Genomic DNA, 26,976 nt, shown 5'->3' on the forward strand with positions numbered 1-26,976 from the left:
TCCGCTTCCCGAGTGCAGCTTAGGTCTGTGTTACATATTTGGCACTATGTTTCCCAGTGTTGTCACTGTAGCTTAAAGGGGCCACGACACGGTCCTCAAACTATTACCAGTGTATTGTTGTAATTGAGAGTAGAGGGTCCTACATGGTAATACACACAAAGGAAACTGGGCTCTTAGAACACATTTTAACAGCAGATTTCGGTTTTGAAATCACTGCCTTCGGGCCCCTCGTACAACAGGCAAGAGTTGCACAACGTCAGGAACTGTGGGGCTACTGCGATGTCGACTGCTTCGAAACAGAAACCACGTCGCACATATTGCTTTGCAAGCTCTGGCACCCAACGGCACAGCAAGGGCGTCGCTGTTGCATTGTACCCACATTTCTTTTTCACTTGTGGGATAAAAGCAGCACAAAACAGAGAAAGCCTGCAGAAACTATCTCGGCCTAACTGCCAAGGTGCACATGAAAAAAAAAATGGAGGGTGACCATGACCTACATCCTGCTTTTACGATCACTTCTGGTGCTTTCAATACCCAAAAGTATAGCCTCCGAGATTGGCTTCCGTTGTCCTGAGGGAGCCGTAGCTGGAAGTGTGAGTCATTTCACCACCGTTTAGTGTTGCCAAATTGCTAATAAATTCAAGTACAAATTTTCTACCACAGAGAATGCAGTCATATTTTACCACCTTGCTGTGGGATGCATGCCGTTTATTATGCAATCCATAATTCAAGTAGAAGGGTCGACATTTGGGCGCGTTAGGACTGGTTGAACATCTTGAAGGGGCAGTGCAGTATGACAAAGACAGAAGGCAGAAGGCAGGAACACAGAACACACAGGACAGCGCTGTCCTGTGTGTTCCTGCCTTCCGTCTTTGTCTTACTGCGCTGCCCCTTCAAGATGTTCAACCATAATTCAAGCTTGGCAATTGGGTGTCATGGCCCCTGTAAAGGGACACCAGAAACTAACACTGAATAAACCTTGTTTGCTCAGGTTTCACTTATAGAAGGCTCAGAATGCTTTTTGTATGCCAGGGGATGACAACGGGAAGCGTTTCAGAAGTCAAAAAACGCTTTATGCAATGCCAAAATGCTTACTCACTTCGATCCCTCACTGCCGCTGCGCTTGGAGTGCGATGCGTCATCAAGTTGCAGAGAAAATGGCAATTGAAGGGGTCATGGGGTGGTTCTTCAACTTTAAAGCACCCATCATGAGTAGGATTCCTCATATAAGCATAAGCTTAGCATAAGCTTATTAGAAGGATAAGTATAAGCTTGAGCCCAAGGAAGCTTCTGGTGGAGGTATTCGGTAAACGCCCACCTAGTGGATATGTCCATTTCTTCTGCATGCTGAAGTTCTGATTGGCTGGACTGGGGTATGCGTCAGAAGGAGACAGGTGCTTCCAGCCAATCATGTCCACTAGGTGGACGCTTACAGAATAGCCCCCCTGGAGAGAGCCTCCGTCCAAGAGCTCGATGGTGTGATCCTTCAGTGCCTTGGTAAGGTGTCCGTCCGAGTCAGCCACTGAGCCATGGTAGTGGAAGAGGTCAGGGATAGCAGGGCAGTAGTCGCATGTTGGGCATCGGTGCCAGAGAACATGTGAGAGATTGTAGAGCCCATTACTCAATTCAGGCAGAGGTTCAGCAGCAGATGCGCCGGAAAGGTGAAGCCACGTGTGAAAAAGGAAGGCGTCTGTGTGCGCCTGGCAGTAGAGGATGTCATTGCAGTGATGGAGGAATAGATGTGGTGGAGGGAAGACCTGCTGCGCAAGCCAATAGGGCTCAAGGAAAAACGCTGTACAGCATGGGATATACCACGTTGGAAGCTTACACTTTGCCAGCCATCTCGCAGTTCATGCTCCGCCGGGTGCAGTGTTTCATTTGTAGATCACTAGAGGGAAATATGGTGCTTTAGTCTTTCAGCGATTCTGGAAATTATGGTTAGGCTAGAAATCATGGATTTTTGTGCAGTTTGGCATGGCTTTGTTGAGAGCATATATTGTAGCTTCCTTTATATTAGTTTCTGTCTCAGTTGCATCTTATATTAACCGCACATCATATTTTTAGAATAGTTAATATGTATTTTATAATATAAATAACATATTTTGTCTGTGTACAAATAAATTGATATTTTCAAGTATATGCATCACTGCATCTAAGTGATGTTAGCTAGCTAACAGTTCTCATGCGTGCTTAGTCTTTATGTATTCTAAACATACATTGTTTGTATAGTGCTCTGGAAACCATTGAATGCTAGAAATATTAGGGTTAATGAGAACATTTATTGCCATACAATTTCTTACCAATCAAAGATGAGCTTCATGAAGTTTCACACAAATGTGCAGGATCTCTCGAAGCTGGAAGGACAAAGTTTAGGCAAATCTATATAATTCCCATCATTACCACGCTTGCTGAACAACCATGCTGTTTGGCACAGCTGCCTGCTTTGAGTCATGTGATGTTGACTAAAGTTTCAGGCAGACTATCCCAATCTTCAGCCTGTTTTTAGAAGTTCCATGTTACCCTACAACACTGTTATATCTCAGGGAACACCATTTTATGCTGATGAGATGTCCAGAAGAGAATAACAACAGCGGTAACACAGTGTCAGTGCAATAACAACTGCGCAAATGTATGAGCCGATTCCCCCCATAACGGATATGAAAGTGACCTGCACAGTGTATGCTGGGGGGAGTGTACTGAAGGCAATTGAAATGCAGGTTGTTGGACAGTTTAGTTGTAAGTTATTAAATGTTCGATTATTTTTTTTTCAGGTATGTGTTAGACAAGCGCTTCGGACCAGCAGGTAGCAGCAAGGCTACGTCCTCTACGATGCCTTGCTCATATTTTAGCTGAATCCAGGAATGTAACGCGTCCGCGAACAGGCACATTCATAAGACAGATTAATGAAGAGGATTGGTGAACACTGGCTGTCTGCCTCTCTTCAGGAGTCTAAGCACCTGCTGCTCTCCTCACTTTGCATGCAGTGCCATCTCGGTGGAGCTGTACTACATCTTCTCGACCGTGTGGGGCCGGGAGCAGTACACGCTTTATGGCATCCTCCTGGTGGTGGCGCTGATCCTCTTCAGCGTGACGGCCAGCATAGCAGTGGTGCTCACCTACTTCCAGCTCTCCTCCGAGGACTACCACTGGTGGTGGAAGGCCGTCTGCACCGGCGGGTCAGTCCACTGCTGCCTTTCTCCAAGCATTCCTCAACTCGAAACAGCGTGCGCAAGGGCACTAGCACACTTTAAAGGGGCCCTGAAACACTTTCTTTTCAAACTAATCATAAAATTTAGAGTACATCGTCCCACAGATCTCATGCTGCAGAAATACTTCTAATCCTTCAACTATAAGTGGAGTGATAGCATAGATAACTGGCTTTCTCTCTCTTTTCGTCTCCACTGGTGCTCTGGAAGCTACACAGCAGAGAAAACAAGAGGGCAAAGCACCGGCCAGAAGTTTAGTGTCGCGGTGGCAAAAGGGCTCGGCACGGCATGCCGTGACGACTGCAGTAGACCATGCTACACAGCACTCCGCTGCCATCTTAGCAGCAGCTTGCAATTATGTATTACTGAGAATGTTCTCGCAATCGCATGATAAGCCAATACCGTTGACAGGCCAACTGCTTTCAATGACAATTTTGCAGATGCGAGCACAAGAGATTTTTCAGTGCTTTTGACACGAGATTGTACATTCCTTGCTGCATGCAGTGCAGTAATGCTTGGCTCACACGTTCACAGGAGCCTCGTTAACCGATAAGCACCATTTTTTTATTATTATTACGCTCAAAAGTGTTTCAGGGCCCCTTTAAAGAAAAGCACACAGCTCTGACTTGTGGCTGAGAGATTTGCTGACACTGCTCAGGGTGTCAACACCAGTACAGTCGAACCCTTGAAAGCAACAAATGTGGTACAGACAAAATGCAGAATGACAATGTAAAGACAGTTTGCTGGGCCTACCACGTTGCAACAACTAACACTTCAACAGGAAGCCCTAAATGTTAAAAATGGATCAATAACACTATAACAACACTATAACAGCTTTCATACAAAAACAACACAAAAGTGGGGAGGAAAATAAAAGAAACAAGATGAAAGATTACAGTCAGGGTGGGCCAGTGAGCACGTCAGCTTTGTTGAGTACATTCAGATTGTTTTTCAGGTGTACATTTAAGACATCATGCCATGCACATGACTAAGGTATCCGTGTTAATTGTTTGTCACAATAAAGTAAAGTAAAGGTGTACTTATATACAGCAATACAGTTGATGCTCGTTAGAATGGATTGTAATAATCCCATGAGAAAGGAGCGTTATATCTGAAGTCTGTTCTACCCAAAATTATGACCGTAGTGTGTTGTGAAATGGTGGAACTTCGCGTATACCACTGGTTAAACTGAAGGCTATAAGTATAATGCTGTAAGCATCGAAATTAAAATAAATCATACATAAACGGGTTTATGCGGTACTTGTACAACCACGTGGCACGGGACCTTGCTGTCTGCCGTTTTCTGTGCGCTGGTTGCCGAAACATGGCAATTTCCCACCCTTGAGCATATAAACACCTATACAGCGCTAGAGTGGCCAGGAGCCGCCCAGCCAGTTCTCCGCCACGGCAGTCGCCCGCTCTGAGGAAGTCACCGCCGCCGCCACCAGTGGCACAAATATCACCTACAGTTTGTTTTTCACGCAATACAGTGGTTGGTAGAATAAACTGATGTTTTAATTTAAGGTTTTGCGGCAAGCAATGACCGCCGTCTAATATGTAGCCCGAACGAGAGCTGCAATCCGGGGCAAGCTAAACTCTAAGCCTGCGTCTGGCTGCTGCTGCACTGCACGCAGGATGACTCTATCGCATTATGCGCTTCTCAGTCTGGAACACCGCTAGCGATCTATCCTCCTTTTTCGTGTGGATTGGCACAATCAGAAATGAAGCATTCTCAAAACAGTGCATTGTGCGGTCATTGGTGGTGGTTTTTGAAGCGGTGTATGCTATGGTATCGCATAGCAATATAGCCCTAGCGGCCCTTTCAGCAGCGTTGAACCGCTTGTTGTGTGGTTGTCCGAAAAGACTGTGTTAGCTGGCGGGACATTGCACTGGACACGCCATGTCTGGAAACTTGCCACTAGTGTGTTGATTCTTTTACCTCTTTTGGTACTGGTAGATATATGCTTATTTTCGGTGCTTTTATGCATTCACATTTTATTTCACTACATAGTAGTTGCCACGTATACTGCAATACATAAAATACTAGCCTGATCACTGGTGTTTTGCATGGATGTATAGCAGTAATGATTGCTGTGACACTTTGAGAATTCTTATGTGAAACTTCAGGGAAGCACCTCGAGGAACACGAATGAAATAATTTGCCAATTCTAAGAGTAAAAAAGTACTGAGAGCAAAACAAAATTTTGAAATATACATAATATGCACCTGGATTCTAGTTCCCAACTTTTTAAAGTCAGATCACGCAAAAAAAATTTATATGAAGATTTTTTTGCCATCAATATCAGCCGTAGTTATGTTCATGCTATGCGGGAAAGCAGTAGCTTTGCTGATGTGAAGATGGTTAAGTTCCTACTCGTTCGTGTTAAACAGCGCCAAAAAACACAGACAAGGAAGAGCACAGTACCAGCACTGTTTAACCAGTGCTCTTCCTTCTCCATGTGTTTTTTGGCGCTGTTTAAGATGAATGATCTGTACGAACTAGCTTGCACCCAAAACCTTCTTAAGTTCCTGCTGTATAGAGAGCATTTGCTTTTACTCGTTGCAGTGGGCACCTGGTTTGTTTTTTACTGCATTCTTTAGGATTGCAAAGCAATGTTTCTCAGGTCGGGGAGCATGTATGAACCTTGTCCATACTTGATTACTGGGTTTGGTCTGCTTTTCTGTGCAAGCGAGGAGGTCTAGTGCGCATTCAACTGGCGCTGGAGGCCCCATGTGTTTTTTTCAATTCCTATACAGTGCTGTACAGTAATGTGGAGTGTTGCACAATATTGTACAACAATGGTTCGTGGCGCTTGCACCGGCGATGTTCAAAATATGAGAGATTAGACAGCTAGTCAAGCTTCAGTCGATGGTCAGTCTGAAATCGACTGTGTGCTCTTGTGTGAACGAAAGCCATACAGGACTGGAAGGATTGTTTGTAATAATTTGTACATACGCTGTCAAAGAGCTGATGGATAAAATCAACCCACAGTGGTGAAAATAAAGTTGCACTTAGTATTAGTCTAACACAATTATCAAAATAACACATGCTAATGAGCAACTACCATTGTTTGAGAAATTGTTGAAATAGCTTATATGTTGGATCAGAAAATTGACAGCCCAAGAAGAAGCTTCTGTTTCTTCACTGGCTGCTGTCATTTAAAAATTGTGTTGCCGAGTCGACCAAAGTGCAAACTTTGCATTGTGTTATTGAAGGGAGCGCTAGGAGCACTTGAGGCTAGTTTCGACAATACGTCCAGTTGCAGTTTTGTTTTTCCAGACTTCCTAATCTGCCAAAAATTGTCCAATCCAGCAAATCGTTCAGTCGTCATCTCAGATGATACATGACGTTGCTGCTAGAAGAGTTTCTATGGAAATTTTTAACAATGCATGCAAAAACTGCCGATCGAATTGATTAATTTCTATAGCCACGGTAACAAAAGAGTTCAGAAAAAGTTCATTTTTGCACATTCGGCAAGTGACTGGAAATAGCTGCGCGCAGTGAATGCACTGCCGCACCGCTACAGCAAAGTACTTTGTATTTACCCGATCTGGACGTAATTTGCCCCGAAATTGTCTATTGTAACCAATAATTTGTTACAAGTTGGTCCGTTAAAACTGAAATTTATTACATGAATAACATAGGCGAACCAAACTAAGTGAGAATGATCATCTGTTATATCCGAAAGTGTGTTGTATGTGGATCTATCGTAACGGACGTAGACTGTATATTATATTCTCTCCTTTCAACCTTTGTAACCAACTTTGTAAATCTTTAAAAATGAACCAGCTAAATCTTCTGTTACAGAGCCACGGGTGCATTCGTGTTCTTCTACGCTGTGTTCTTCTACTTCTTCCGGTCCAATATGGGTGGAATCCTGCAGGCTGTTGAGTTCTTCGGCTACAGCATCCTGACGGCATACGTGTTCTTCCTGTCCCTGGGCACCGTGAGCTTTTTCTCGGCATACAGGTTTGTGCGCTACCTGTACAGCACCATCAAGACGGACTGAGTGGCCGCTGCCGTGAACAACGCCCCGTTGCTGCTACTGTTGCTGCTTCTGCGGCTGCCACCATTGAGACCAGCATCTCATCTGCTGCCGACTCATTTGCTTTTGGGCTGTGTAGCATTGTGCGCGGTCGTTGCTGTCATTTTGCATTGCTTGCGTTGTGTTTCTTGTGATTGGGGCAGTGAGCTCGACTGTTGCATCTCTTTCAAACCTGCAGTTGCCTACCGAAGCCTTTGTTGTCTAAATTTTTTCCTTTATTTTTTGTTTCTCTTTCTCTCTCCCTCTCTCTCTTAAGAGTGGTTAGGTCTCTCTGCATTTTCTACAAGTGAGGACGTGGAATGCAAAAGAGAAAATTTGAAAGAAAAACTGTACATATTTAATTTTGATGTTCTTTGTTGATGCATTGGTGAGCTGTTTGTTGTGTTCCAGTGGATTGAAATTGATGGGAGAAAGGTGTTCTTGCATTTTTTGGATAGGGTTGAAACTTTTTGTTGGTCAGAATCCCTGCTGTTGTGGTGTGTGTTGGTCTTTCAAGCACTTCTTCTAGTACGGTTTCTTCTTCCGCACGGTGCTGTCTGTTTTGGGAAATTAGTGATCGTGACATTGCTGTGCAAAGCTCGGCTTAGTGGCAACACCGTGGCTAAACACTGCGCGACCACAACATAATTCTTTTGAAGAAGTGCTCCGAGTGCTATAGTTTCAGCCAGAGTCTGCACCGTGTAGCCCGCCATATATTAATACGGCAGCTCGCAAAATCTTTCCGTCAGTGTGACGCATCAGAAGCTTGCACAAAGTGGCCTTGCTAGTCCCTTTTCCATTTATGATTGCAAGGCCTAAGCCAGAAGTCGGAAAGTACTAACTCGGTCGTCGTCGAAACAGTTGTGTGAGCCACAACTATATCTGAAAATCAGTTTTTACACAACGGAGTACATTATCAACTCTAGTGCACGAGTTTAATCTGCCAGGCTTTCTTCATGTGTCATCACACGCTGTTGGATTTTCAGTGCAAATTTTGATTCTATGCTGGCCTTAAAGGAGGCAACAGGCTTACTGATACAGGATGCAGAAACTCCCTGCTTGCAGAGCCAGATGATGACGTTTGTTAATATATAGCTAATATTTAAGGTTTATTTTAAGGTAACAATGTTCCTGTCAGGATAAAATTGAGCCAATACTTGAAACATTTCGTAATGCGAGTGTACATGAGGAAGTGACAGAGAACAAAGCTATAGAACATTGCGCCTTTTGTTACTGAAGCTTTGATGTGCACTTTCTTACTACTTAAGCCCAAAAGCTAAAAAAAAATTTACATGTTGATAGCTGGAATGTTGCCAGCAGTTTCATTGTCGTCGATGTTGTCACTGTTTTTTGCATACTTTGGGGCAGGCAGACTGAAAGTATACCTGGCTTTAGGCCATAATTTGAAGTGCAGATTGACTTGCATTACATTTCGTTCAGCAGTTTTCTTCGTGTTTAGTCTCTGAATACATTGTTCACCTTTAGTGCTGTTGCTGTGATCACGTAGCACCTATCTGAAGCACCTCCAGAGAGCAGAGAATAACTTCCAACGCTCTTGGCACTTGTGCACCTTATTGTACCTGTTGTATTCTGACCTGACAACCACTTTTGCTGTGTCTCAGTGCCATATTACATAGAGGCTTGCAGTGCAGGCTGTATTTGAAAATCCTGAAACGGCTCTCTGTCATGGGAGCATGAATGTACCTTTTTTCGCACAATATGAGGACAAAGAAGAGGCTAAGACACACGAACGTACTGCCCTCGTGTGTCTGAGGCTCTTCTTTGTCCTCGTCTTGTGTGCAAAAAGCTGCATTCATGTTCTACCAACCTGCCCAAACAGTCACCTTAGTTATAAGAAAGCGCAAAGTTTAAGATTGGCTACACATAGGAGCTGCAAAAGCTGCGTTGCTTATGGACTTATGTTGTGGTCACATTTCTTTTGCGAGATATTAGGCTGCCCCAAATGCGCGTGTCCTGGTGAGATCTCAGCTGTTGACTGACGTGCTGGAAAGAAATAATAATAAGGTTGTTGGTTAGCATGAAGTCAGTTTGCAGTTTTGTAGTACCGAGCGAGCCTTCTTTCCTACCATTTTATGTGTAAGAAATTTTCATAAGGTAGTTGAAAGCCCATGACATATTCAGTGTTTTTGATACTGCACTTGCACCTCTTTTTTTTTAATTAAATACTGAATTCTTGCTTCTACTTGCTATAGCACCTTCAGTCCTGGCCAAAGTCTCTTAAAGGGCGCAAGGAGAATTTAATCTCTAAAAGAGGTTTTTGACGTCAAACAGGAACGCACAAAAAGCTTTTCTTTCTTGAAATATCTCAGCCTTTCTCGAGAAACCTTCACTTGTACTGCCAGCTGGTCTGGCAGCCAAGGGCACAGTGACGTAACATTTTTGCTTTTGATGTTGCAACTTTGTTTTCTTGATGTGCTGCACTGCCATAACAGTTCCTGGTCAGAACTAAAGCTATTTGTTCACTTTTAGCTTTTACAATAATTTATATTCTGAAGCGCACGGCTTGCTGTTACTGTACCACAACCATAGTTGCTTTCATTACTACTTGACTTTGACTGTATCATGTGCTCCTCCGTTTGATGTAGCGTACTCGCACGTTTGTTGTTTTCAGTGCACTAGTGCCTAACCGCAGTACCATGTCTCGTGTCCTCGCGGGAATATTGCTGCACACGCAGTTGGTCTCACTTGCATGTTTTACACAGCTTGGAGGCATTTATTCATGTTGTTAGTAGGTTCCCATCCGTATCGGGTGATGAAGTACAGACTGTCAAAAGTGCAATTGTCACTGCATGTGTATTACAAGAGCCAGTGATTCTGCTAGGTCTCGCTGCGGGTCTTATGTGGCAATCCTGGTAATCCAAACGCTTGAAAGATGACAGAGAGCTTCATGACTAAAGGTCATGACTGCCCAGGACATTGAACTACAGAAGGTGCAACTGCGGTTGCATTGCACAGGCCCGGAATCGAGCCCCAATTTTATACTGTGTGGCCTTTCTATACCCTTGACAAAGTACACATGTCACATCCGAATGGCAACAGTGAACTTGGCTACGGATCTCTGGAAAGCAGTCATCTGGCTCCAAAATGCATGCAGTTTGTGTTCGTGGCAAGCTTTTGCACGGATCGTCTAGGCAGGATTCGTGAACATATATGTTGTTACCGCACCAACCAGAACAGTCCGCATTCATGGTCGTCTCATTCCTTAGAACCCCTTACACTGTAGTATTTAGCGTAAGGCCTTCCTGAAATGATGTTGCGCATTTAGGTTTGCTAGAATAATCTTTGGCATTTATGACTTGCAGAAAGGAGATGAAAGATATATTAGAACCATATAATTGGTCAACTCATTCTCCCAACACGTAACTGCAGGTGACTTGTTTTCTTTGGTGGCCACTCCCTCGGAAATTAATCGCCCTCCCTTAAATGTAGTATTTAATAAAGCTTGTGCCCTTTGTGCATATCAGTAAGTTGATGGCACATTAGTTTACAATGCCTAGCAGTTATGTGGACTTCTGCGGATTATCCGTATGGAGTAGCACAAACATTACTTTGCAGGCAAAGCATATTGTGGTCTACCAATTCGATTGGGACATTTCAAAGTGAACAGGTTTGGTTTATTGTGCTGTAGTGTGGAACTCATTCCCATAATTCACTAACGTGCATATGGGTTGAGTCACTCGTGCTTCAAAGTTTATCACCGGGGCACACTTTTATGCTAGTCACGTTGTGTCTAGATCAAGTGAAATAATCAGATTGTGGTAGTCTGTGCATGTCATGCACACATGTGTCAGGTGTCTGTGTGATCTTCAGGTATATGTGTGCAGTTGTGTTCAATTGTGCAATTATTTGTTGTTCTACTTGTTGGGTACGGAAGAATGTGTGCTTACATAGGAATGTTTGCAGTGTGAAGCATGTTAACTAATAAAACTGAAGAAAACTTTTATTTCTTGAACTGTTTCTTCGCACCACGCCCTGTGGTTTTATGTACTGATTGACGCATGTTTATTTATTGTACGTTGAGTGGTAATAAAGTATGTTTTTGTTTGTACAAGCTGTATGACATTATCTCTTAGCACAGTGCGAGGAAAATATGCGTATTGCGTTTTTCATTCTACATTGCTGGGAATAATGTTTTGTGTAGATTGCTCAGTGCAGCCTTTGTGCACTTAACGTGTTCACTACACAGTAGGTGTTTTGAAGTCCCCATTCATGTGCATGATGATGTATAGATAGGCAAGTGCTCCTTGGAAACTTACACGAGGTACAGAGGAATGGCTTCGCAACACATCAGATAAGTAACAATGAGAATTTTTCTTCTCCATTGATGTCTGGCAAAGACTTTGCTTGTGTGCTGTAGAAAAGCCCAGACGCACAAAGAATAACTCGTGACCCACCTGCGGCCCACATCGCAGTGAATGTGTTAATACACAAGAAAATAGCATTTCAAGTATGTTTACGCTGTTCTTTTCCTTTGAAACAAAATGGTTGTCAATGGAAGGGGAAATTCGCTTAAGGACAACGGATGATTCAATGGTGCAATGAGATGAACTTTCAGGCAATGATGATGATGGTTGATGCATGACTGGGATGTGTATGTGTGTGTAAAAACTTTTATTGTCCGTAAGGGGTGACACCGGAGCTCTGGTACCGCTTGTAGGCATCCAGGGAGCCCGATGTTGCCCTAAGGGGCAGGGGTTAGTAGACGAAGCAGTTTGCCACTTCGGCTGCCAGACGGACAATGTTGGCCTGTGCCGCCAGGTTTTCACTATGAAGTGCGGTCCCCCATGCTTCTTCGTCCTTGAATAAATTATATTCCGGGGAGTAGCTGCACTCCCATGGGATATGTCTTAGAGTTTCTATTTTATCGTAGAATCTGCAGAATTGGTCCTCCGGATTTCCCGTTTGTGTGAGGTATCTCCATCTGCGAGACACAAGGTTCTTGGCTTGCAGGTAGCGCCAGGTGACTGCCTCTGTGGACGTGAGGGACCTATCCAGGAGTGGATATTTCCGGCGTCCTAATCTGTAGTGCTGTATGACCTCATGGTAGGTCGTGAGCGTCTCGACCTTGAAGTTAGATTGAGGCTGTCCTCCCCCCCGGATAATGAGCGCTGGGGCGAGAGCGGTGGCGGCATCGTTTCCTGCTAGGTTGGAGTGAGTGGGTCACCAAGTTAGGGTGATCCATCTGGCTATGCTGCCCTTCGGTATTATGCTCTAAGAGTAGTCTGATATTTGGCCTTTGCAGAAATTCCTTACTGCCGATTTGCTATTGATAATGATCACCCTCGTGACTGTACTAACGCATGCTAGGGCGATCGCCGCTTCCTCTGCTGCTGTTAGAGTCTACTCCGCTTGTATATATCACGCCCTCTTCTACTCCAGACCCGTCGACTACCTCTGAGATGGAGCTTCTGTCTCCGCCAAGGGCGACGTCTGTGAAGGCAACCGTTTCAGGTGGCATTCTGCTTATCTTTGTTGCCAAGTGTTTGGCTCTGCACTGGCGTCTTTCCTGATCGTGTTGTGGGTGCATGTTCTTAGGTATCAGTGTGACTGTGAGGGCTTTCCTAATTTTTGACTCTATATGGAATGTCTGGTATTTGGTTCCTCTGTTCCCTTGTAGTCCTACCCAGTTTAGAATCTGCTGTCCTGTCTCGGTTAGACTCAGTCATTCGAGTTGTTCCATTCTCGTCACTTCCACTAACTCCTGCGATGTGTTATGCACCCTTATTCCCTCTAGTGCCTCGGTTGAGGTCGAGATTGGTAGTCCCAGTGCAGATTTCATGCATTTCCTTATTATTACATCTAACTTGTTTCTTTTTGCTTTTTTTGTGTTAAGGAATGGGGTTAAATAGCAGATCCAACTCAAGATGAAAGCCTGGACCAGCTTTAACTTGTTCTTCTCCTTTAGCCCTCTGCCTCTGACCGAGATTCTTCTAATGATGCTTACCACTTGGTTTGCGTGCGTGTCTACCTTAGCAATAGTCGTGGTTGTTTCCTGTTTTGCTTATGAGCATGCCTAGAATTCGAATCTCATCTACTTGTGGGATTTCTTTCCCGTCTAAGTCTATCGAGATTCTGGGAAGAGATGCGTTGTCCGCCCTCATCCAGCGCCTGATGATCAGTAGTTGCGACTTCTTCAGGAAGCAGCTCAGCCCTTTACTTTTGGCATGGAGGTCTGTGATGTCAGCTGCCTGCTGGAGCCTTTCTTCGATAGACACATCGCTGCCCTCATTGTGCCAAACATTGACATCGTCGCGTAGACGCTCGTCTTTAGTCCTTCGATCCTTCCTAACTTGCGTGGGAGGTTTTTCATATCTAAATTAAATAGGAAGGGGGATAGGATGGCTCCTTGCAGGGGTGCCCCTGTTTCCTAATTTAATCTCTTCCGAGCTGAGGCTCTGCATGTGCAGAGTCGCAGTTCTGTCTTTGAGAAAAGATTTTACGTAGTCGAAGGCCCCCTTCCCTACGTTAACACCTTACAGGCCGTCGAGGATGGCCGAGTGGCTGACATTATCAAACGCTATCAAAAGTCTATGCCCAATATTGCTCTCGTATCTTTGGTCTTTCGTTCGTCTATAATATTGTGTTGGAGCCTTATCATGGTAGCTTGAGCGCTAAGGTACAGTCTGAAACTTACCATCTCGTGGTGCCAGATGCTGTTTTCTTCCGTGAATCGAGTTAGTCATGGGTGAATTACCTTCTCCTTTAATTTGCCTACACACGAGGTCAGTGAAATTGGCCTGAGATTTTCTGCACCCGGGATTTTGCCCTTCTTATGGATCAAAATGATGTTGGCGTGTTTCCAGTACGTCTGTAGGGACTTACCCGGATTCCCACACTTTGTTCATGTAAGCTGTAAGGTTCGCGATATAGAACTATAGAGTCGTCGTCTAAGTTCCTTAGCACACCATAGGTGATCTTGTCTGGGCCCGAGGCTGTGTTCCCTGTGAAGTCGGAGCGCGGCTCTGACCTCGGCTACTAGAATGGATTCGTCCAGTAGCGGATTCTCCGCTCCCTGATATTCTTTATCCGTTGCCGGGCATACGGGGCTTATATAGATTTCTTTAAGTCGGTCGATGAGCTGTTCATCGATTCTGTCAAATTTGTATGTTGCCTTGATTTGCTCTATGTTGGCGTGGGTTTTGGTGTTGGTGGGGTCGATGAAGTGGCGCAGCATCTGCCACGTGTTGGGACGGCTTACATTCTTCACTAGCTCGTGGCATCTTTGATCCCACCACGAGCACAACGAAGGATGAAAGAGCGAACGCAGAGCGCAGCGGCGGATGCACGATGGTGATAGCGAAGAGAGCGCGATGAGGAAAGCGGAGGAGGAGGGTGTGGTGAAAGCGTGAGAAAAGCGTAGTGCCGCACAAGACGGGATCTGTGGCGACCATGGCTACGAGATGGCGCCAAAGTAGCGCGCGTCGTCTGGGAGGTCTGTCTGCGGCTGCTGCTGCGAATTGCGCCCACGCGCTTCTCACGATCTACCAATCGCGAGGCAGTCGCGCCACACTTCGCTCACTTTGCAACGTGCCGCACGAGACAGATTGTCCGCGCCAGCTAATATATCGCGAATTGAGAACACGTATTGAGCTGCACTCAAATTTCGCGTTAGGGGGTATCGTAATCGCTTAAGTTCCTTTGTCATTTCTTTTCAGCATTGGATGAAGGTAGAAACCTAGTAATATGTATTGGCAAGCGTCGGAATCCCCTGAAAAAAAAATTAATTTACTATTCCACTTGTTTCTACAAACCAATTTTGGTAGAGGTATGCAAAGGCAGATGCATCATGAAGTCAAAATAAATTGGCTTGCCCCATTCTTGTGATTGCTGCAGCTGCAAACAAACAAGCACAGTCTGAACAAATACGTTCAGCATTCTCATTAATGTTTCTTTTTTATGAACATCATCATATACCTAGCCTGTTTGCGATACGACACCAGCAAATTTTGCTTTGTGGCATGACATCACGATAATGTTGATTCCAGGTCCAGGGTACGTACAGCGTTAGTATCAATTTTTAATGCCTTGTAAGTGTTTCTCAACTATCACGAACAGCCGAACGTCGATGTAACGAACATAATATAACGAATTATTAGCTGTAACGAAGTCAGTTTAGAATGTTTCTTGCTCATATCAGCATGCAAGAAATATATGCTTACAACGAATATCGGATATAACAGTATTTCCGTGTCGGATGTGGTTTAATTATAATTAACAAGATATCGGACTGCACTTGCTAAGTGTCACCCTTTTACGTGTGAGAAGCGTGTCATAAAGTTTTCAAACTTTAAAAATAAGTGTCCGTACTCTTTTAAACGTGCTCAAGATAGCGATGAAGACTTTGTTTCGTAGTTAAATTCGTAGTTCCTAAAATCAAGAGCAGAGTTGCACTGCAGGCAGCAATTAATGAACAGTTTGCTGAGCACTATTGAAACTGGATCCCTACAAAGTACTTTCTTATCTTGTCATTGGTTTGTAATGTTTAATTACTTCATTGCGTTTCTCCCCATTGTGTGCATCTGACTGGCGGTTCACTTAATCGAGGCCTTTGGCTCTAGCTCTAATTAAAAGGTACATTGTGGCTTAACTATACTAAGCCACGTTGCGGTCTGCTAACTTTCTATATTATATAGTAACACTGTATAGTTAAGTATTCAGCATCAGGATTAAGTTGGACAAGGTATAACGTTTCATTTGTATGTGCAGTAATTTACAACTGTAATAGCACGTAATAGCACTGTAATGGCACGTAATGGGGCGTTAGATGTGGCGCAATGCGAGACAGCGATCCTGATGAACTGTTGCAACTGTCGTCTCGAATGTTTTGTTGCAGTATTGTTTGTTTTATAGGAAATGTAATTAAGCAGGTTAATTGTTAAAGTGTGTGGGGTGTGCTTCTTGCGGAAGTATAATTGGTCTAATTCATCTGCAGCTTACAATGGTGGATTAATGACACGGTAGTATTGTACGTAAGCAACTTATACACATGTAAGACAGATTCATTAACTTTTATAGTCCGGAACGCTTATGAAACTTTGCAGCAGGCAGGCACGTCAACGTAACATCACGAATTTTAGTTTTTCTTCCACCCCCCCCCCCCGCAACGTTTTTGGCACTTTGGACCAGAAAACGTTCCCAAGACTTATTAGGGTGATTCTTTGTTTCCTTTACAATTAATGTAACGCGGACTTAACTACGCAAGCAACTACGCAGATGCTTTGAAAATTTGGGACGACACGATGAAGGGGCACGGTAACAGGGCGGCGTCGCCTCCTGCCTTTCGTTTTTACTAGGGTGCCTCGATGAGCGCGCCCTCTCGGCACGGCGGTGGAGGGGAGCGCACATCGAGGCACCCTGGTTCTTACCGGCTTCCCAAGGCCCCTAGCTATCACGGTAAAAGTGACCGTTCAAGCATTGCAGAAGCGCAACTTACAGCTCAGTATACTTATGTTCCTATCGAAAAGCCAGCCGTAACGCGCCAGACGTCATTAATTAGCATACGCACGTGTTAAAACACACGGAAGGAGAGAGGCCAGGCGTTCTTTATTCAGGAGCGAGCGCGAGCGAGCCTTATTTTTACACGAAGTGCACAGTTATAGTAACGGTGGCTGTATATTTATATTGTTTGATCACCGGATTGAGCTGATTGCTGCGTCCTGTTCAGAGCTCATTTGAACTCGATTATAACGAACAAACTTATGCGTTAAATATGTATCAGACTATTCGATATAGCCAAACTCGGCTATAACGTGATTGAATAAAATTTCATTATATACCCAATAGTAGATTAAAAAAAAAATATCGTGGAAGTTAGGAAACCATTTAGTGAAAACAGAACTACGTGTACTAGGGGGAAATTTTGCCTTTACGTATTTTTTTAAAGGTAAAGAATGGCGCGTTCTGGATGCTAGCTGCTTCTGAATGGCGTTCTGGATAACTCGATCGCTGAACAGCAATGGAAGATGCATGCCGACATGCAAGCGGCCTTATGGTAGTGGTATAGGAAGCCCCGTGTTTTATATGCCCAGCTCTTTAATTATGAGGGGGTTACTTCCCCTTAGAATTGGTCAGCAAGTTTTGCGTGTTCGATATATCGAAGATGCGTACTAACCGCTACTAACGCGAAATAATTCCCCTCATAACGAGCTAGACATGACTGATTCGCTTTATTTGGGTTTGTTATGTTCGGGTTTACTTGTATTGCTGCGTGACGAGAGTGCTACGAGACGAAGATTCAAGGAGACTTTTTTTTTTACAGGCGTCTTCGCGAACTGAGCCTGAAAGAAAGTTTTTGTTTGTGAAAATACTTGCAGGACATGTATTTGTCTGCAGGTTCATTGGCGGCTGTTTTCGCACTCTTCAAACGAGTTTCTTTTTTTTTCATATCCGTATATTCGAAACTCCTTTATTTTTCATGCAAAGCAAAGTTCGATGTATCCGTTTCCAGAATCGTCGGCCACACGAAAACGCTCGCGAAGGAAGGCGAAGGAATCACGCATCTGCTTCCTCGAGTTGTTTGTTTGACGACTTTCTGACGTCTCCTTGGTACGAGTTCTCGGTCACACACAATATTCGGCTAGAAAACGCACGTTAAATAGCACGAGAGAGAGAGATTCGTATCGAATGGACATTCGAACTTTCCGCCGTCGCATCCGAAACCGAACTCTGGGGACGCCGGAGAGCGCGCACCCTCGCACTCAGCAGACGACGCCGGCGCCGGCGACCAGCCAGAGGGCGCCCGAAACGTAGTCACGTGATGAGCAGCTGGTCCGGCGTCAGACGAGCATGCAAAGCTGTGGTTAGCGGCATGTCGGAGTGTGGCGTGCAGCAAAAGGACACGACGTTCACAAAAATATTCGTGGGCGGACTGCCGTACCACACCACTGACAAGTCGTTACGGCAGTTCTTCGAAACCTTCGGCGAAATCGAGGAGGCTGTGGTCATCACCGATCGACAGACGGGCAAGAGCCGCGGCTATGGTTTCGTAAGTGGAAGCGTCTCTCTCGCTTGTTTGCTCTCCCTTTCGTTCCAGTGAGACGCGGTTCAAAATGCGCCGCGCGTCGTTTCGTTCGTGCGGTTCTCTGAAAGCCGTGCGATCCTGTCGAACAAGTGCGATTAACGAGCATTCGAAACGTCCGTTTTGTCGAGGCGATCATGCTAAGTGCAAAAGTGTGCGGTATCCGCGTCGACTCGTTTCGAAAGCAGCCGCCGTTGGGTCCTCGAGTCCGAGCGCCTGTGTACTTCGGTGACGTCGCATGAGTGTATGAATCATTTGTCCGGCGCCTGTTGGCGATCTCTCGTGTTTTCGAGCGATCGCCGCTTGAAGAATTGATTTATTTTGGACGTTGGAGCGTCGCGAGGGGGTCCACACGTTCCAAAATGGAACGCCGTCCTCTGCCGTTCTCCACAAAGCGTTCGTTGACGGCACGTTCGAAACATCATCGACCGAGTGAACTGTTGATCATATCGCCCACCCCTCCCGTACGTGCTCTTCGGGACAAAAGACTTTGCGTAGTATGTGGCGCCCGATAGTTTCGACTGATTAGAGGGGAAAAGAAGCAACGCCGTGGCGAGGAAAAGAAAAAAAAAAGAAAGCGTGGTGAATGCACGATTAGGGTAGTGCATTGTCTCGCGCATGCGGGCATTGAAACGCGCACGCCGATTGGGCGACTCCCTATGTGTACTTTGTGAACAGCCGTACAGGTCATCTTTAATCTCCGAAGACCTCTCTAACGCGTGCCGTTCCTTACGTCGGGATTTGGAGCTTCGCCTTGAAGAAAAAGAACCCAAGAAACGGCCATGTTTTTTTTTTTTTTTTTTTTTTTTTGCGCGTACTTCGCTGGTCTGACCTGCTCGTGCGTTGGCCTCTTCTTCGCCTCATGGTGCTCGCGGCGTACTCGTGACAGATTTACGAGACGCAAAGCCCGTCTCCTTTTTCCTCCGCGCCGTTTGCCCACAATGAGGGGTTCTCGTGGGCTGTTTCTTTTACTTTAATCCAGATTTCATTTTTTTCCCCTCCTAAGCACCTTTCCGTTTCTTTTCGTTTACTGAGGAGGTTTGGGGATCTCCGAGAAAAGAAAAAAAAAAAGGAGACCCGTCTGCTTTGTCGCGGTGTGATTAATCGGACCCATTGTGGAACGTACGGCACGTACTATTATAGGGGCAACGCACGTCTTTCGATCTGACATGTTTGTTGCCCGGATAGCAACGGTGGCTGGACGCTTCGGGTCAGCCCCGGGCGTGTTGCTCCGGGCTCCTCTCTTTCTTTTTTTTTTTTTTTTAAGTAACACGCGCGCGTTTTAGCGTCTGTCTGTGAGTGGGTGCCTGCGATGGGGATGGTCCGAGTTTGGTGCCGTGTGACACAGTTTCGAGGCGTTTCGAAAGTTAACTAACCGCTCGTCTGGGCGAGTGCCGGCGATTCTGTTTGAGTTTTGCTGCTTTTCGTAGTAGAGGTGACGAAAGGATTTCAGTTCTTTCCTTTGTTCCCGTCTCTTTTCTTATTTAACTTTTATTTTATCTGGAGAAAACGAGGTTTGGAATGGAATGCAGGGGTGCGTACGGAGCACGTTGAGCCTTTGGCTGTGCCTCCTGCGCTCTCGGGTCAGTGAAAAAAAAAAAAAAAAAAAAAGGGTCTGCTGTCGAAATTGCTTGCGCCCGAGCCATCTCGTGGAAACCCGCGTGTAACTTGTTGCTCCGCTGTTCTGCGCGTTTCTTTTTTTTTTTTTTTTCTTCCCGCCGTTCTGTGAGGCGAATGATGTGAATGTGAATGACTTGTAATACGTTTATCACTCGCGCATTACTGCCATCAGTCAGGACAGGTTTGTGTCGTTTCGACGTACCCGATTGCATGATTGATTTTCTTTTGAAGCGTTAATTTTGCAATCGCGTGCGTGATAACGGATAACTAACGCAGGGGTGTTTCTTGTTGGGCTAGTTGACGGAACACAGCTTTGTGGCGAAACGGTTCATGAAGCATAACTTTGTCGGTCGTTCTGTGTGTATGCGTGTCACTTTTCTGATAGCTAGCGTTTTAAGTATCTGCCTCAGTAGCGTACCGTTAGCACCCGGGGAAAAAAAAAAAAGACATTGCAAGTGACTAGACTTGAACTTGATTGGAGCTTTCTCGTATCTTCAGCTCTGTCGGACCTCTTCGCCAAGGGTTAGAAACATTTTTTCACCACAAATATTACTTCCTCGTTTGCAGATCGCCCGAGAGAGCGAGTTGATGTCAGTCACCCCATTTTGTGTTTTTCTGAAAGAAGCGCGTATGGCTTTCTTTCGAGAAAGGCGTGAGCTGCTGTTAGATTGGTGGCCCGGCCTCCTTATATATGTGTTTAAATTTTGTTATTACTATTGAGGGGTCGGATCGCAGCCACGTACTTGTGCACTCGAACGAGTCGATGCGACAAAATTTTTGTTTGAAGTCGCACTCCGTCCGTGCCCCACTTCGAAAGTGTGAGCAGTCAACTACGGCATTTCTTTATATCTTTTTTTTTTTTGTTTTCGGACTTCGAGAAAATGTTAGTGAGATCCCCTTTCCAGAACGTGAATATTATCTTTAAACAAATAAACGAGCTTTGCATAATGCTTTATAAAGCGCAGTGTTTCTTCTTTTTGTGTATATATTATGATCTTCGTCCTTGCTCGTTCTTAGAAACTGCCGTTGTGGGCGTCGGGAGGGACCTCGGTCCTTCATTTTCGACTAGTTTCCATCTCGATATATTGCATGCCGATGACATAATAATATATTTTTATGTTATACTGTATATACCACGCAATCTCTTTTTGTGTGTGTGTGTGCGTGGAAGCAGATTTTTGTTATGCAAGCTATGATTATTTACATGCCCCAATTATGGATTTGAAGTCGGTCCGTTTAGTTTAGAAAATATGCTGTGTTTAGCGAGCGCCTTCTGCCGGAAGTATCTATATTTGTTCTCAAAATCTGCGGCAGAACGCATTGCTGTTCTAGTTGGCACTTGCCTCGAAGACCCCTTCATCCCCTTCCCCTCTAATGATTACGAATATATATATATATATATATATATATATATATATATATATATATATATATATATATATATATATATATATATATGTAGCACTTGCTAGTGCTTCATTTTTTCCGCATGCTGGTAAGCGTTCACTGACGCATCGCGGTGTATTTCGCCACAGAAATTGAGGGCGACTTTTCGAAAATGATGCTATCCGCAAAGTGGATACGACTTCATTGACGGACGAACTGCTAAATTCTCCAAGTCGACCGCCCTGCACATTGGCATAAGCAAACGGAAAACGAATAGCATCTACAGTGAAACTTCAAGCAAAGTAATGGCGTAATGCGTTGTAAAATAATTTACACCCTTAACAGTGAAAACGGGTGTAAATGTGTCTATAACTCGCACCTTTAGGGTGTCCGTTACATAAATAACACCCTAAGGGTGTGAGTTATAGACATTTACACCATTTTTCACTTTTAAGGGTGTAAATTATTTTAGTGTGGCCGACGCAGATGAAAAAAAGATTGATGAAGTCTCGTTGCGTCGCCCGCGAATCGTCCGCGCACGCTTAATCCAGGTTTTAATATCATGACCTCTGCATGAAATGCGCCGCGAAAGCGTTGCAATGTTTCTTCTTTTATTTCTTTCTTTCTTTTTCCAAAACTTAACTTGCCGTTTCACCCCCGACGTATTTTTAGGATATGCTGTCCTCCATTTTTTCGCTACTTCTAAAGACGTAGCGAAGAGCTTATTAGCGTGCCGTCTGGGTTCATGAAGGCTGCCGCTAGGCAAAGCACAGTCTTGATATCTGATGCCGTTTTGGAATATCGGTGGCTGTTTGCCTTTTCCACATTCCGACCGCTGACTGGCCACTGCAAGAGACCATTGAAAGCTATAGTTAAAAAAAACAATAATAACTTCTATTAACAGTTAAAACCTGAAAAAGTAAAGGACAAAATTGCCAGCGAATAATCACCATCATCAAATGGAGCGTTCTTTTTTTCGCCACCTGGCGCGACTTGACACTGTTATGAAATTCCCAAAGACATCGCGTGGAGGTTGTGCGACACCAACAAGTCATGTTTATTGTGGAGCCGTGCACACCATTTTAATTCCACGTAGCACAAAAAGAGCTAATCTTTCTTAAACCTGCGGCGGTAAAGGCGAGGCCATTAAACGGGAACAGTATACTTTTTTTTTTTTCCTCCGGCCTGGTGTGACATGCAGTGATGATATTAAAGACTTACAAAGGTTACAGAGATGACTTGGTTCACGCGGCTCCTCTTAGACAAGAGAGGGAGAAATGTAGTCTGGTGTACAGGAGGAGGCCTTGGTTGAAAAACAATCCCTTCTCGCATCTCTGTTTTGCGCAATACGACTGCGCTATTTGAAGACATTCCACTACCGAAACACGGGCGACTTAGTATGTATGACCTTGTCATTTCCGCGTTCGGCGGGGTGTGTGTGTGTGTGTGCGCGTGTGTGATGTTGTAATTTACGAAATTCACTGTACAAAGGAAGCGGCTAGGCACTCTACCTTCAGCGTTTTCAAGTGTATCGCAAATTGCTTCTCTTCTCCCCGCCGTTCTCCCGCTTTGTACTCTCACTCCCTCATCTCTCTCTCTCTCTCTCTCTCTCTCTCTCTCTCTCTCTCTCTCTCTCTCTTATATTGATGGATGCGTGGATAGCATGAGCTGCCCCTTTGGAACGGGATAGTGGCGGATGCCACCTATCTCTACGCGCTTAACTTTCTTCCGCACCTATTATATAATCGACCTTTGGAACCCACGAACGAACTGCCAAATCGTCGAACGTGAAATCAAATCCCTAAAAATATATTGTTCATGGTATCTCGTTTTCGCGCCATCGATACTACAGTCGTCTTTTTTACTATTCTCCACCCCAGATTCATCAAGATGTTTTTTCTTCTTTATTATTATTATTTTTTTTGATATCCCTGAATCGCAGTGCCTCGGACCGTGGTTACTACGTCCTCATTGACCTCTGGATGCCCCCCCAATTCTCCCTTTCTTTGCGTGCCGATGTTTCGGGCGTCAGCCGTCGGACAGGCAGCAACCGAATTCCCTCTCTCGCTGTCGCATAACAACCACAGTTTCGTTACGACGCCGTGTGAAATGCTGCCGTGTTCAGCGAGATTGGATGACCTTGCCCTCTCTTGCGTTTCGGTTTCGGTGCCGACTCTTTGCGCTCCCTTCCTGCCGGCAGTTGTCGACGGTCACCCGCCGCTACATGGCCTGCCTCTTGCGTAGCGCGGCGCAATTCGGGCGAGCTTTCTTTTTTTTTTTCTGCTTTTTGGTTTTCGCTCGCCCGTCTCGACTCCTCTCGTGGCCCTTCGTTTTCTCGGCCACCTCTTCCGGCCACTGCTTCGATGACTGCTGACTCGACACTCTCCACATTGCCTCTGCTAAAAAATAAAAAAAAAAAAAGAAGAAGAGAAACAGTAATCCAAAGAGAGACTGGCCTGTCGGACGCGCCCCCGCATGCGAGTGTGTTGCTCCACCCCGAGGGAGATATAACCCCGTTGGCGACATTCTTTGCCGCAACGCGGTCGCGAGCGTCGATTTTTGTCCATCCTCGCAGCTTGTTTTCACGGTGACTTTATGATAGAGTGCTGGAATTAACGCCGAAGTAAGCTATGGATCAATCGCGAGCAACGCGTTACCATACGAACACGAAGAAACCGATTGTTTACATAGAGACAGAGAGAGAGAGAGAGAGAGAGAGAGAGAGAGAGAGAGAGAGAGAGAGAGAAACGATTGGGGACACCAAAGATAATAAAATACTCGAGCTGTGTTACTAAGTTACGCTTCTACAATACATAAAAAAAAGATCGCCCTTACCGAAACAAGATAACTGGTAAGCAAAAAAAAAAAAAAAAATGAGAACCCGCAAAATGGGCAGTCTGGTGGCGACGCCGCCTTGTACTGTCCGCACCATCTCGCCGTGACGTCACAGATTTTGGCGACCTCTGCTCGAGCCTTTAGTGAACTCGTTTTCGCTCAAGGTAGACTGAGAAGGCAAAGACTGATCTAAAGAACATGCACCGAACCGCAATGGCCGAAATGGGAATACTTAGCAATTAGTTGCTTAAATGGGAGTTTAATGTGCCAGCCCTGCAAATTTGCCAAGCTCGCTTTAGCGGTATGCATCGCTTATTGCGAATTGACTCGTTAAAGCGACGCTCTTTATCTATAGCGCGTCGTTCCCGTAGTTTGCACGAACGCGAGGCTCCGAGCAGATTGGTGCGATGCGCTGATGTCGCATTCATGCGAATGCGCGACTGCGTATATGGAGAAGTCCAGGCGATCACATTCAATGCGAAGGGCCTGCAGCCATTGCGATAGTTTCTCGCGTAGCCTGTCACGTGGGCCCCTCACTTGCACTGTCACCGCGCATAAGCCTGACCGGAATTATGATATAAAACGTGCTTCGCGCGCTTTTCCTTTCCTCCTCGTACCCTACTTCCAACTCACGCCTATACTGCACTGCTCGCTCTAATTTTTTTTTTTTGGGGGGGTGGGGGTGTTCTCGTATATTTCCGGTGTCGTGCTCGGTGTTGCTCTTAACGCGGAAGCTCCTTAGCGGTTAGGCCTCTCAGCGACTTCCTCTCAAAGGTTTGGCTCACTGGCTCCTGGAACGAACATCAAGATTTCGCACGTCGCAACGAACTGGAAGTGCCTCCTCCCCCAAGGAAGAAAGTATATATATATATATATATATATATATATATATATATATATATATATATATATATATATATATATATTAATCGAGCACAGCCTCCGCACCAAATTAATGTCGGCGGCGAAGCGTGGCGACCATCTCTTTGACTATTTTTGTCTCCCTCGATAACGGGTCTCGACGTTATCCTGACCTAGTATCTGCGTGACCTAGTTATCTGCTCCATCGTCATTATAGCGCTGCGCGCCGGGCTTGATAATTCGGTGCAATGCAAGCGCGCATGCAGCCTCGGTTATCGGGAGGTTCGGTCTCGTCCGTCTACTGCAAAGAGGGTGCGCTTCTCGCGGGTGGGCAACACAGCACGAAAGAAACTGTTTGAAAGTATTTCCCGCCATGGGAAAAGGGAAAAAAAAGACCATGGGAAGGAGCGTCACGTGACAATCTTGAATCCTATAAATAATAATAATAATAAAAATCGCGTACAACTTAAGAAGGCAGGAGAGGGCCCAGATGGACGAAACGCGGCAGCCTGGTGCCTCCGCGACTAAAGAAATAATCTCGCTAACGCGAATTGGCGAAGTTCGAAGCGCGGGCTGCCATGTTATCTGTCGGTAGGGTCACCGGCCGTCCGGCTCATGACATCAGCCTTGAGCGCGCCCATTGGTGGAAGCTCGTGTGCATCCGCCTTTGAGGGGCAAATGCCGCTGCCTTCTAAAGTTGTGCCATACTGTAGTTGTAAACATCGTAAAGGAAATTAAGGCTCATGGGAAATAGTCCCTCCCCACGTGAAGGCGAGCGGTGATTTCTAGCCGCCGAGAGCGCGGAGTGTCGTCATCATCGTCATCACTAGCCTATTTGATGTCCGCTGCAGAACGAAGACCTGTCCCTGCGATCTCCTGTTACCCCCTGCCCTGCGCCAAGTGATTCCAACTTGCGCCTGCAAATTTCCCAATTTCATCCCCCCGCCTAGTTTTCTGCCGTCCTCGACTGCGTTTCCCTTCTTTTGGCGCCCATTCTTTAATTATAAGGGTCTACCGGCTATCCATCGGACGCATTACATGGCTTGCCCAGGCCCATTTTTTTATCTTAATGTCAATTGGAATACCGGCTATCTCCGTTTGCTCTCTGATTCACACCGCTCTTCCTGTCACTTAACGTTACGCCTAACATTTTTCGTTCCATGGCTCTTTGCGCGGTCCTTAACTTGTTCTCGAGCTTCTTTGTCAACCTCCAAGTTTCTGCCCCACATGTTAGCACCGGTAGAATGCAGTCATTGTTCACCTTTCTTTTCAATGATTGTGGTAAGCTCCCAGTCATGATATGGCAATGTCTGCCGTATGCACTCCAACCCATTTTTATTCTTCCGTAAATTTCCTTCTCGCGATCAAGGTCACCTGTGAGTAATTGGCCTAGGTAAACGTATCATGATGATAAACGCAGATGTATGATGGCGATATAGTGAACTATTTCACTATAATGGGGAGTAGGGCGGGTGACGATCGTGTTGAGGGCGGGACTAAAGACTATCACGAACCAAAGAACGCATTAAAGGTCCGGCAAACCATGGAAGTCCTGTTGATTTTTTTCCCGAGAGTCAACGTGGCCTACGAAGGAAAAGACGGAGGGCGTCAGAGGCGGTTTGCTCGCCGAGGCTAGCTGCCTGACTTCACGCTCCCCATTTTAGTCATTCTTCTTCCTCCATGTTTTTCGGGTTCCGCCGGATCTGCGCGGTGTTCCTTGCGTTAGGCGCTGGGAGTTGGAGCCATGCATAAATTCCACCTCGCGCTTCTTCTTAACAGGAGGACGCCACGAATGTAGCCACGTTCTAGTAATTTCTTTCCTTCCTTCCTTATTTATTTATTAATGTGTTTATTTATTTTCGTGGCGGGATATGTCGCACGAAAGCCAAAACCTGCATTGTGCGAATTTAAGAAATGTGCATCTCTATGCACTTGTGAAACTCACCGTTGCCCATTGACGGCCAGCACCGAGCTCAGCGTGGTCGTCCCCAAAAAACGTATGCAA

The 26,976-nt window shown here is 45.4% G+C and overlaps 2 protein-coding genes across 3 annotated transcripts in view; both read left to right on the plus strand.

The window, feature by feature from the left end:
- The window catches only part of LOC142579771 (transmembrane 9 superfamily member 1-like), a 131,935-nt gene extending 122,501 nt beyond the window's left edge, over positions 1–9,434 (plus strand). Inside the window, exons 13-14 of the mRNA XM_075690326.1 lie at positions 2,985–3,176; positions 7,015–9,434. Coding sequence (XP_075546441.1) covers positions 2,985–3,176; positions 7,015–7,216 — 394 coding nt within the window. The 3' untranslated portion in view covers positions 7,217–9,434. The remainder of the gene's footprint in view (positions 1–2,984; positions 3,177–7,014) is intronic.
- Positions 9,435–18,000: 8,566 nt separating this feature from the next.
- The window catches only part of LOC142579772 (RNA-binding protein 38-like), a 129,568-nt gene continuing 120,592 nt past the window's right edge, over positions 18,001–26,976 (plus strand). Inside the window, exon 1 of one of the 2 annotated variants that reach the window (XM_075690327.1) lies at positions 18,001–18,236. In XM_075690327.1, coding sequence (XP_075546442.1) covers positions 18,009–18,236 — 228 coding nt within the window. In that variant the 5' untranslated portion in view covers positions 18,001–18,008. The remainder of the gene's footprint in view (positions 18,237–26,976) is intronic. The other variant, XM_075690328.1, reaches the window with a different exon arrangement.

This window comes from Dermacentor variabilis, chromosome 4 (genome assembly GCF_050947875.1).
Source record: "Dermacentor variabilis isolate Ectoservices chromosome 4, ASM5094787v1, whole genome shotgun sequence".
Taxonomy (NCBI): Eukaryota; Metazoa; Arthropoda; class Arachnida; order Ixodida; family Ixodidae; genus Dermacentor; species Dermacentor variabilis.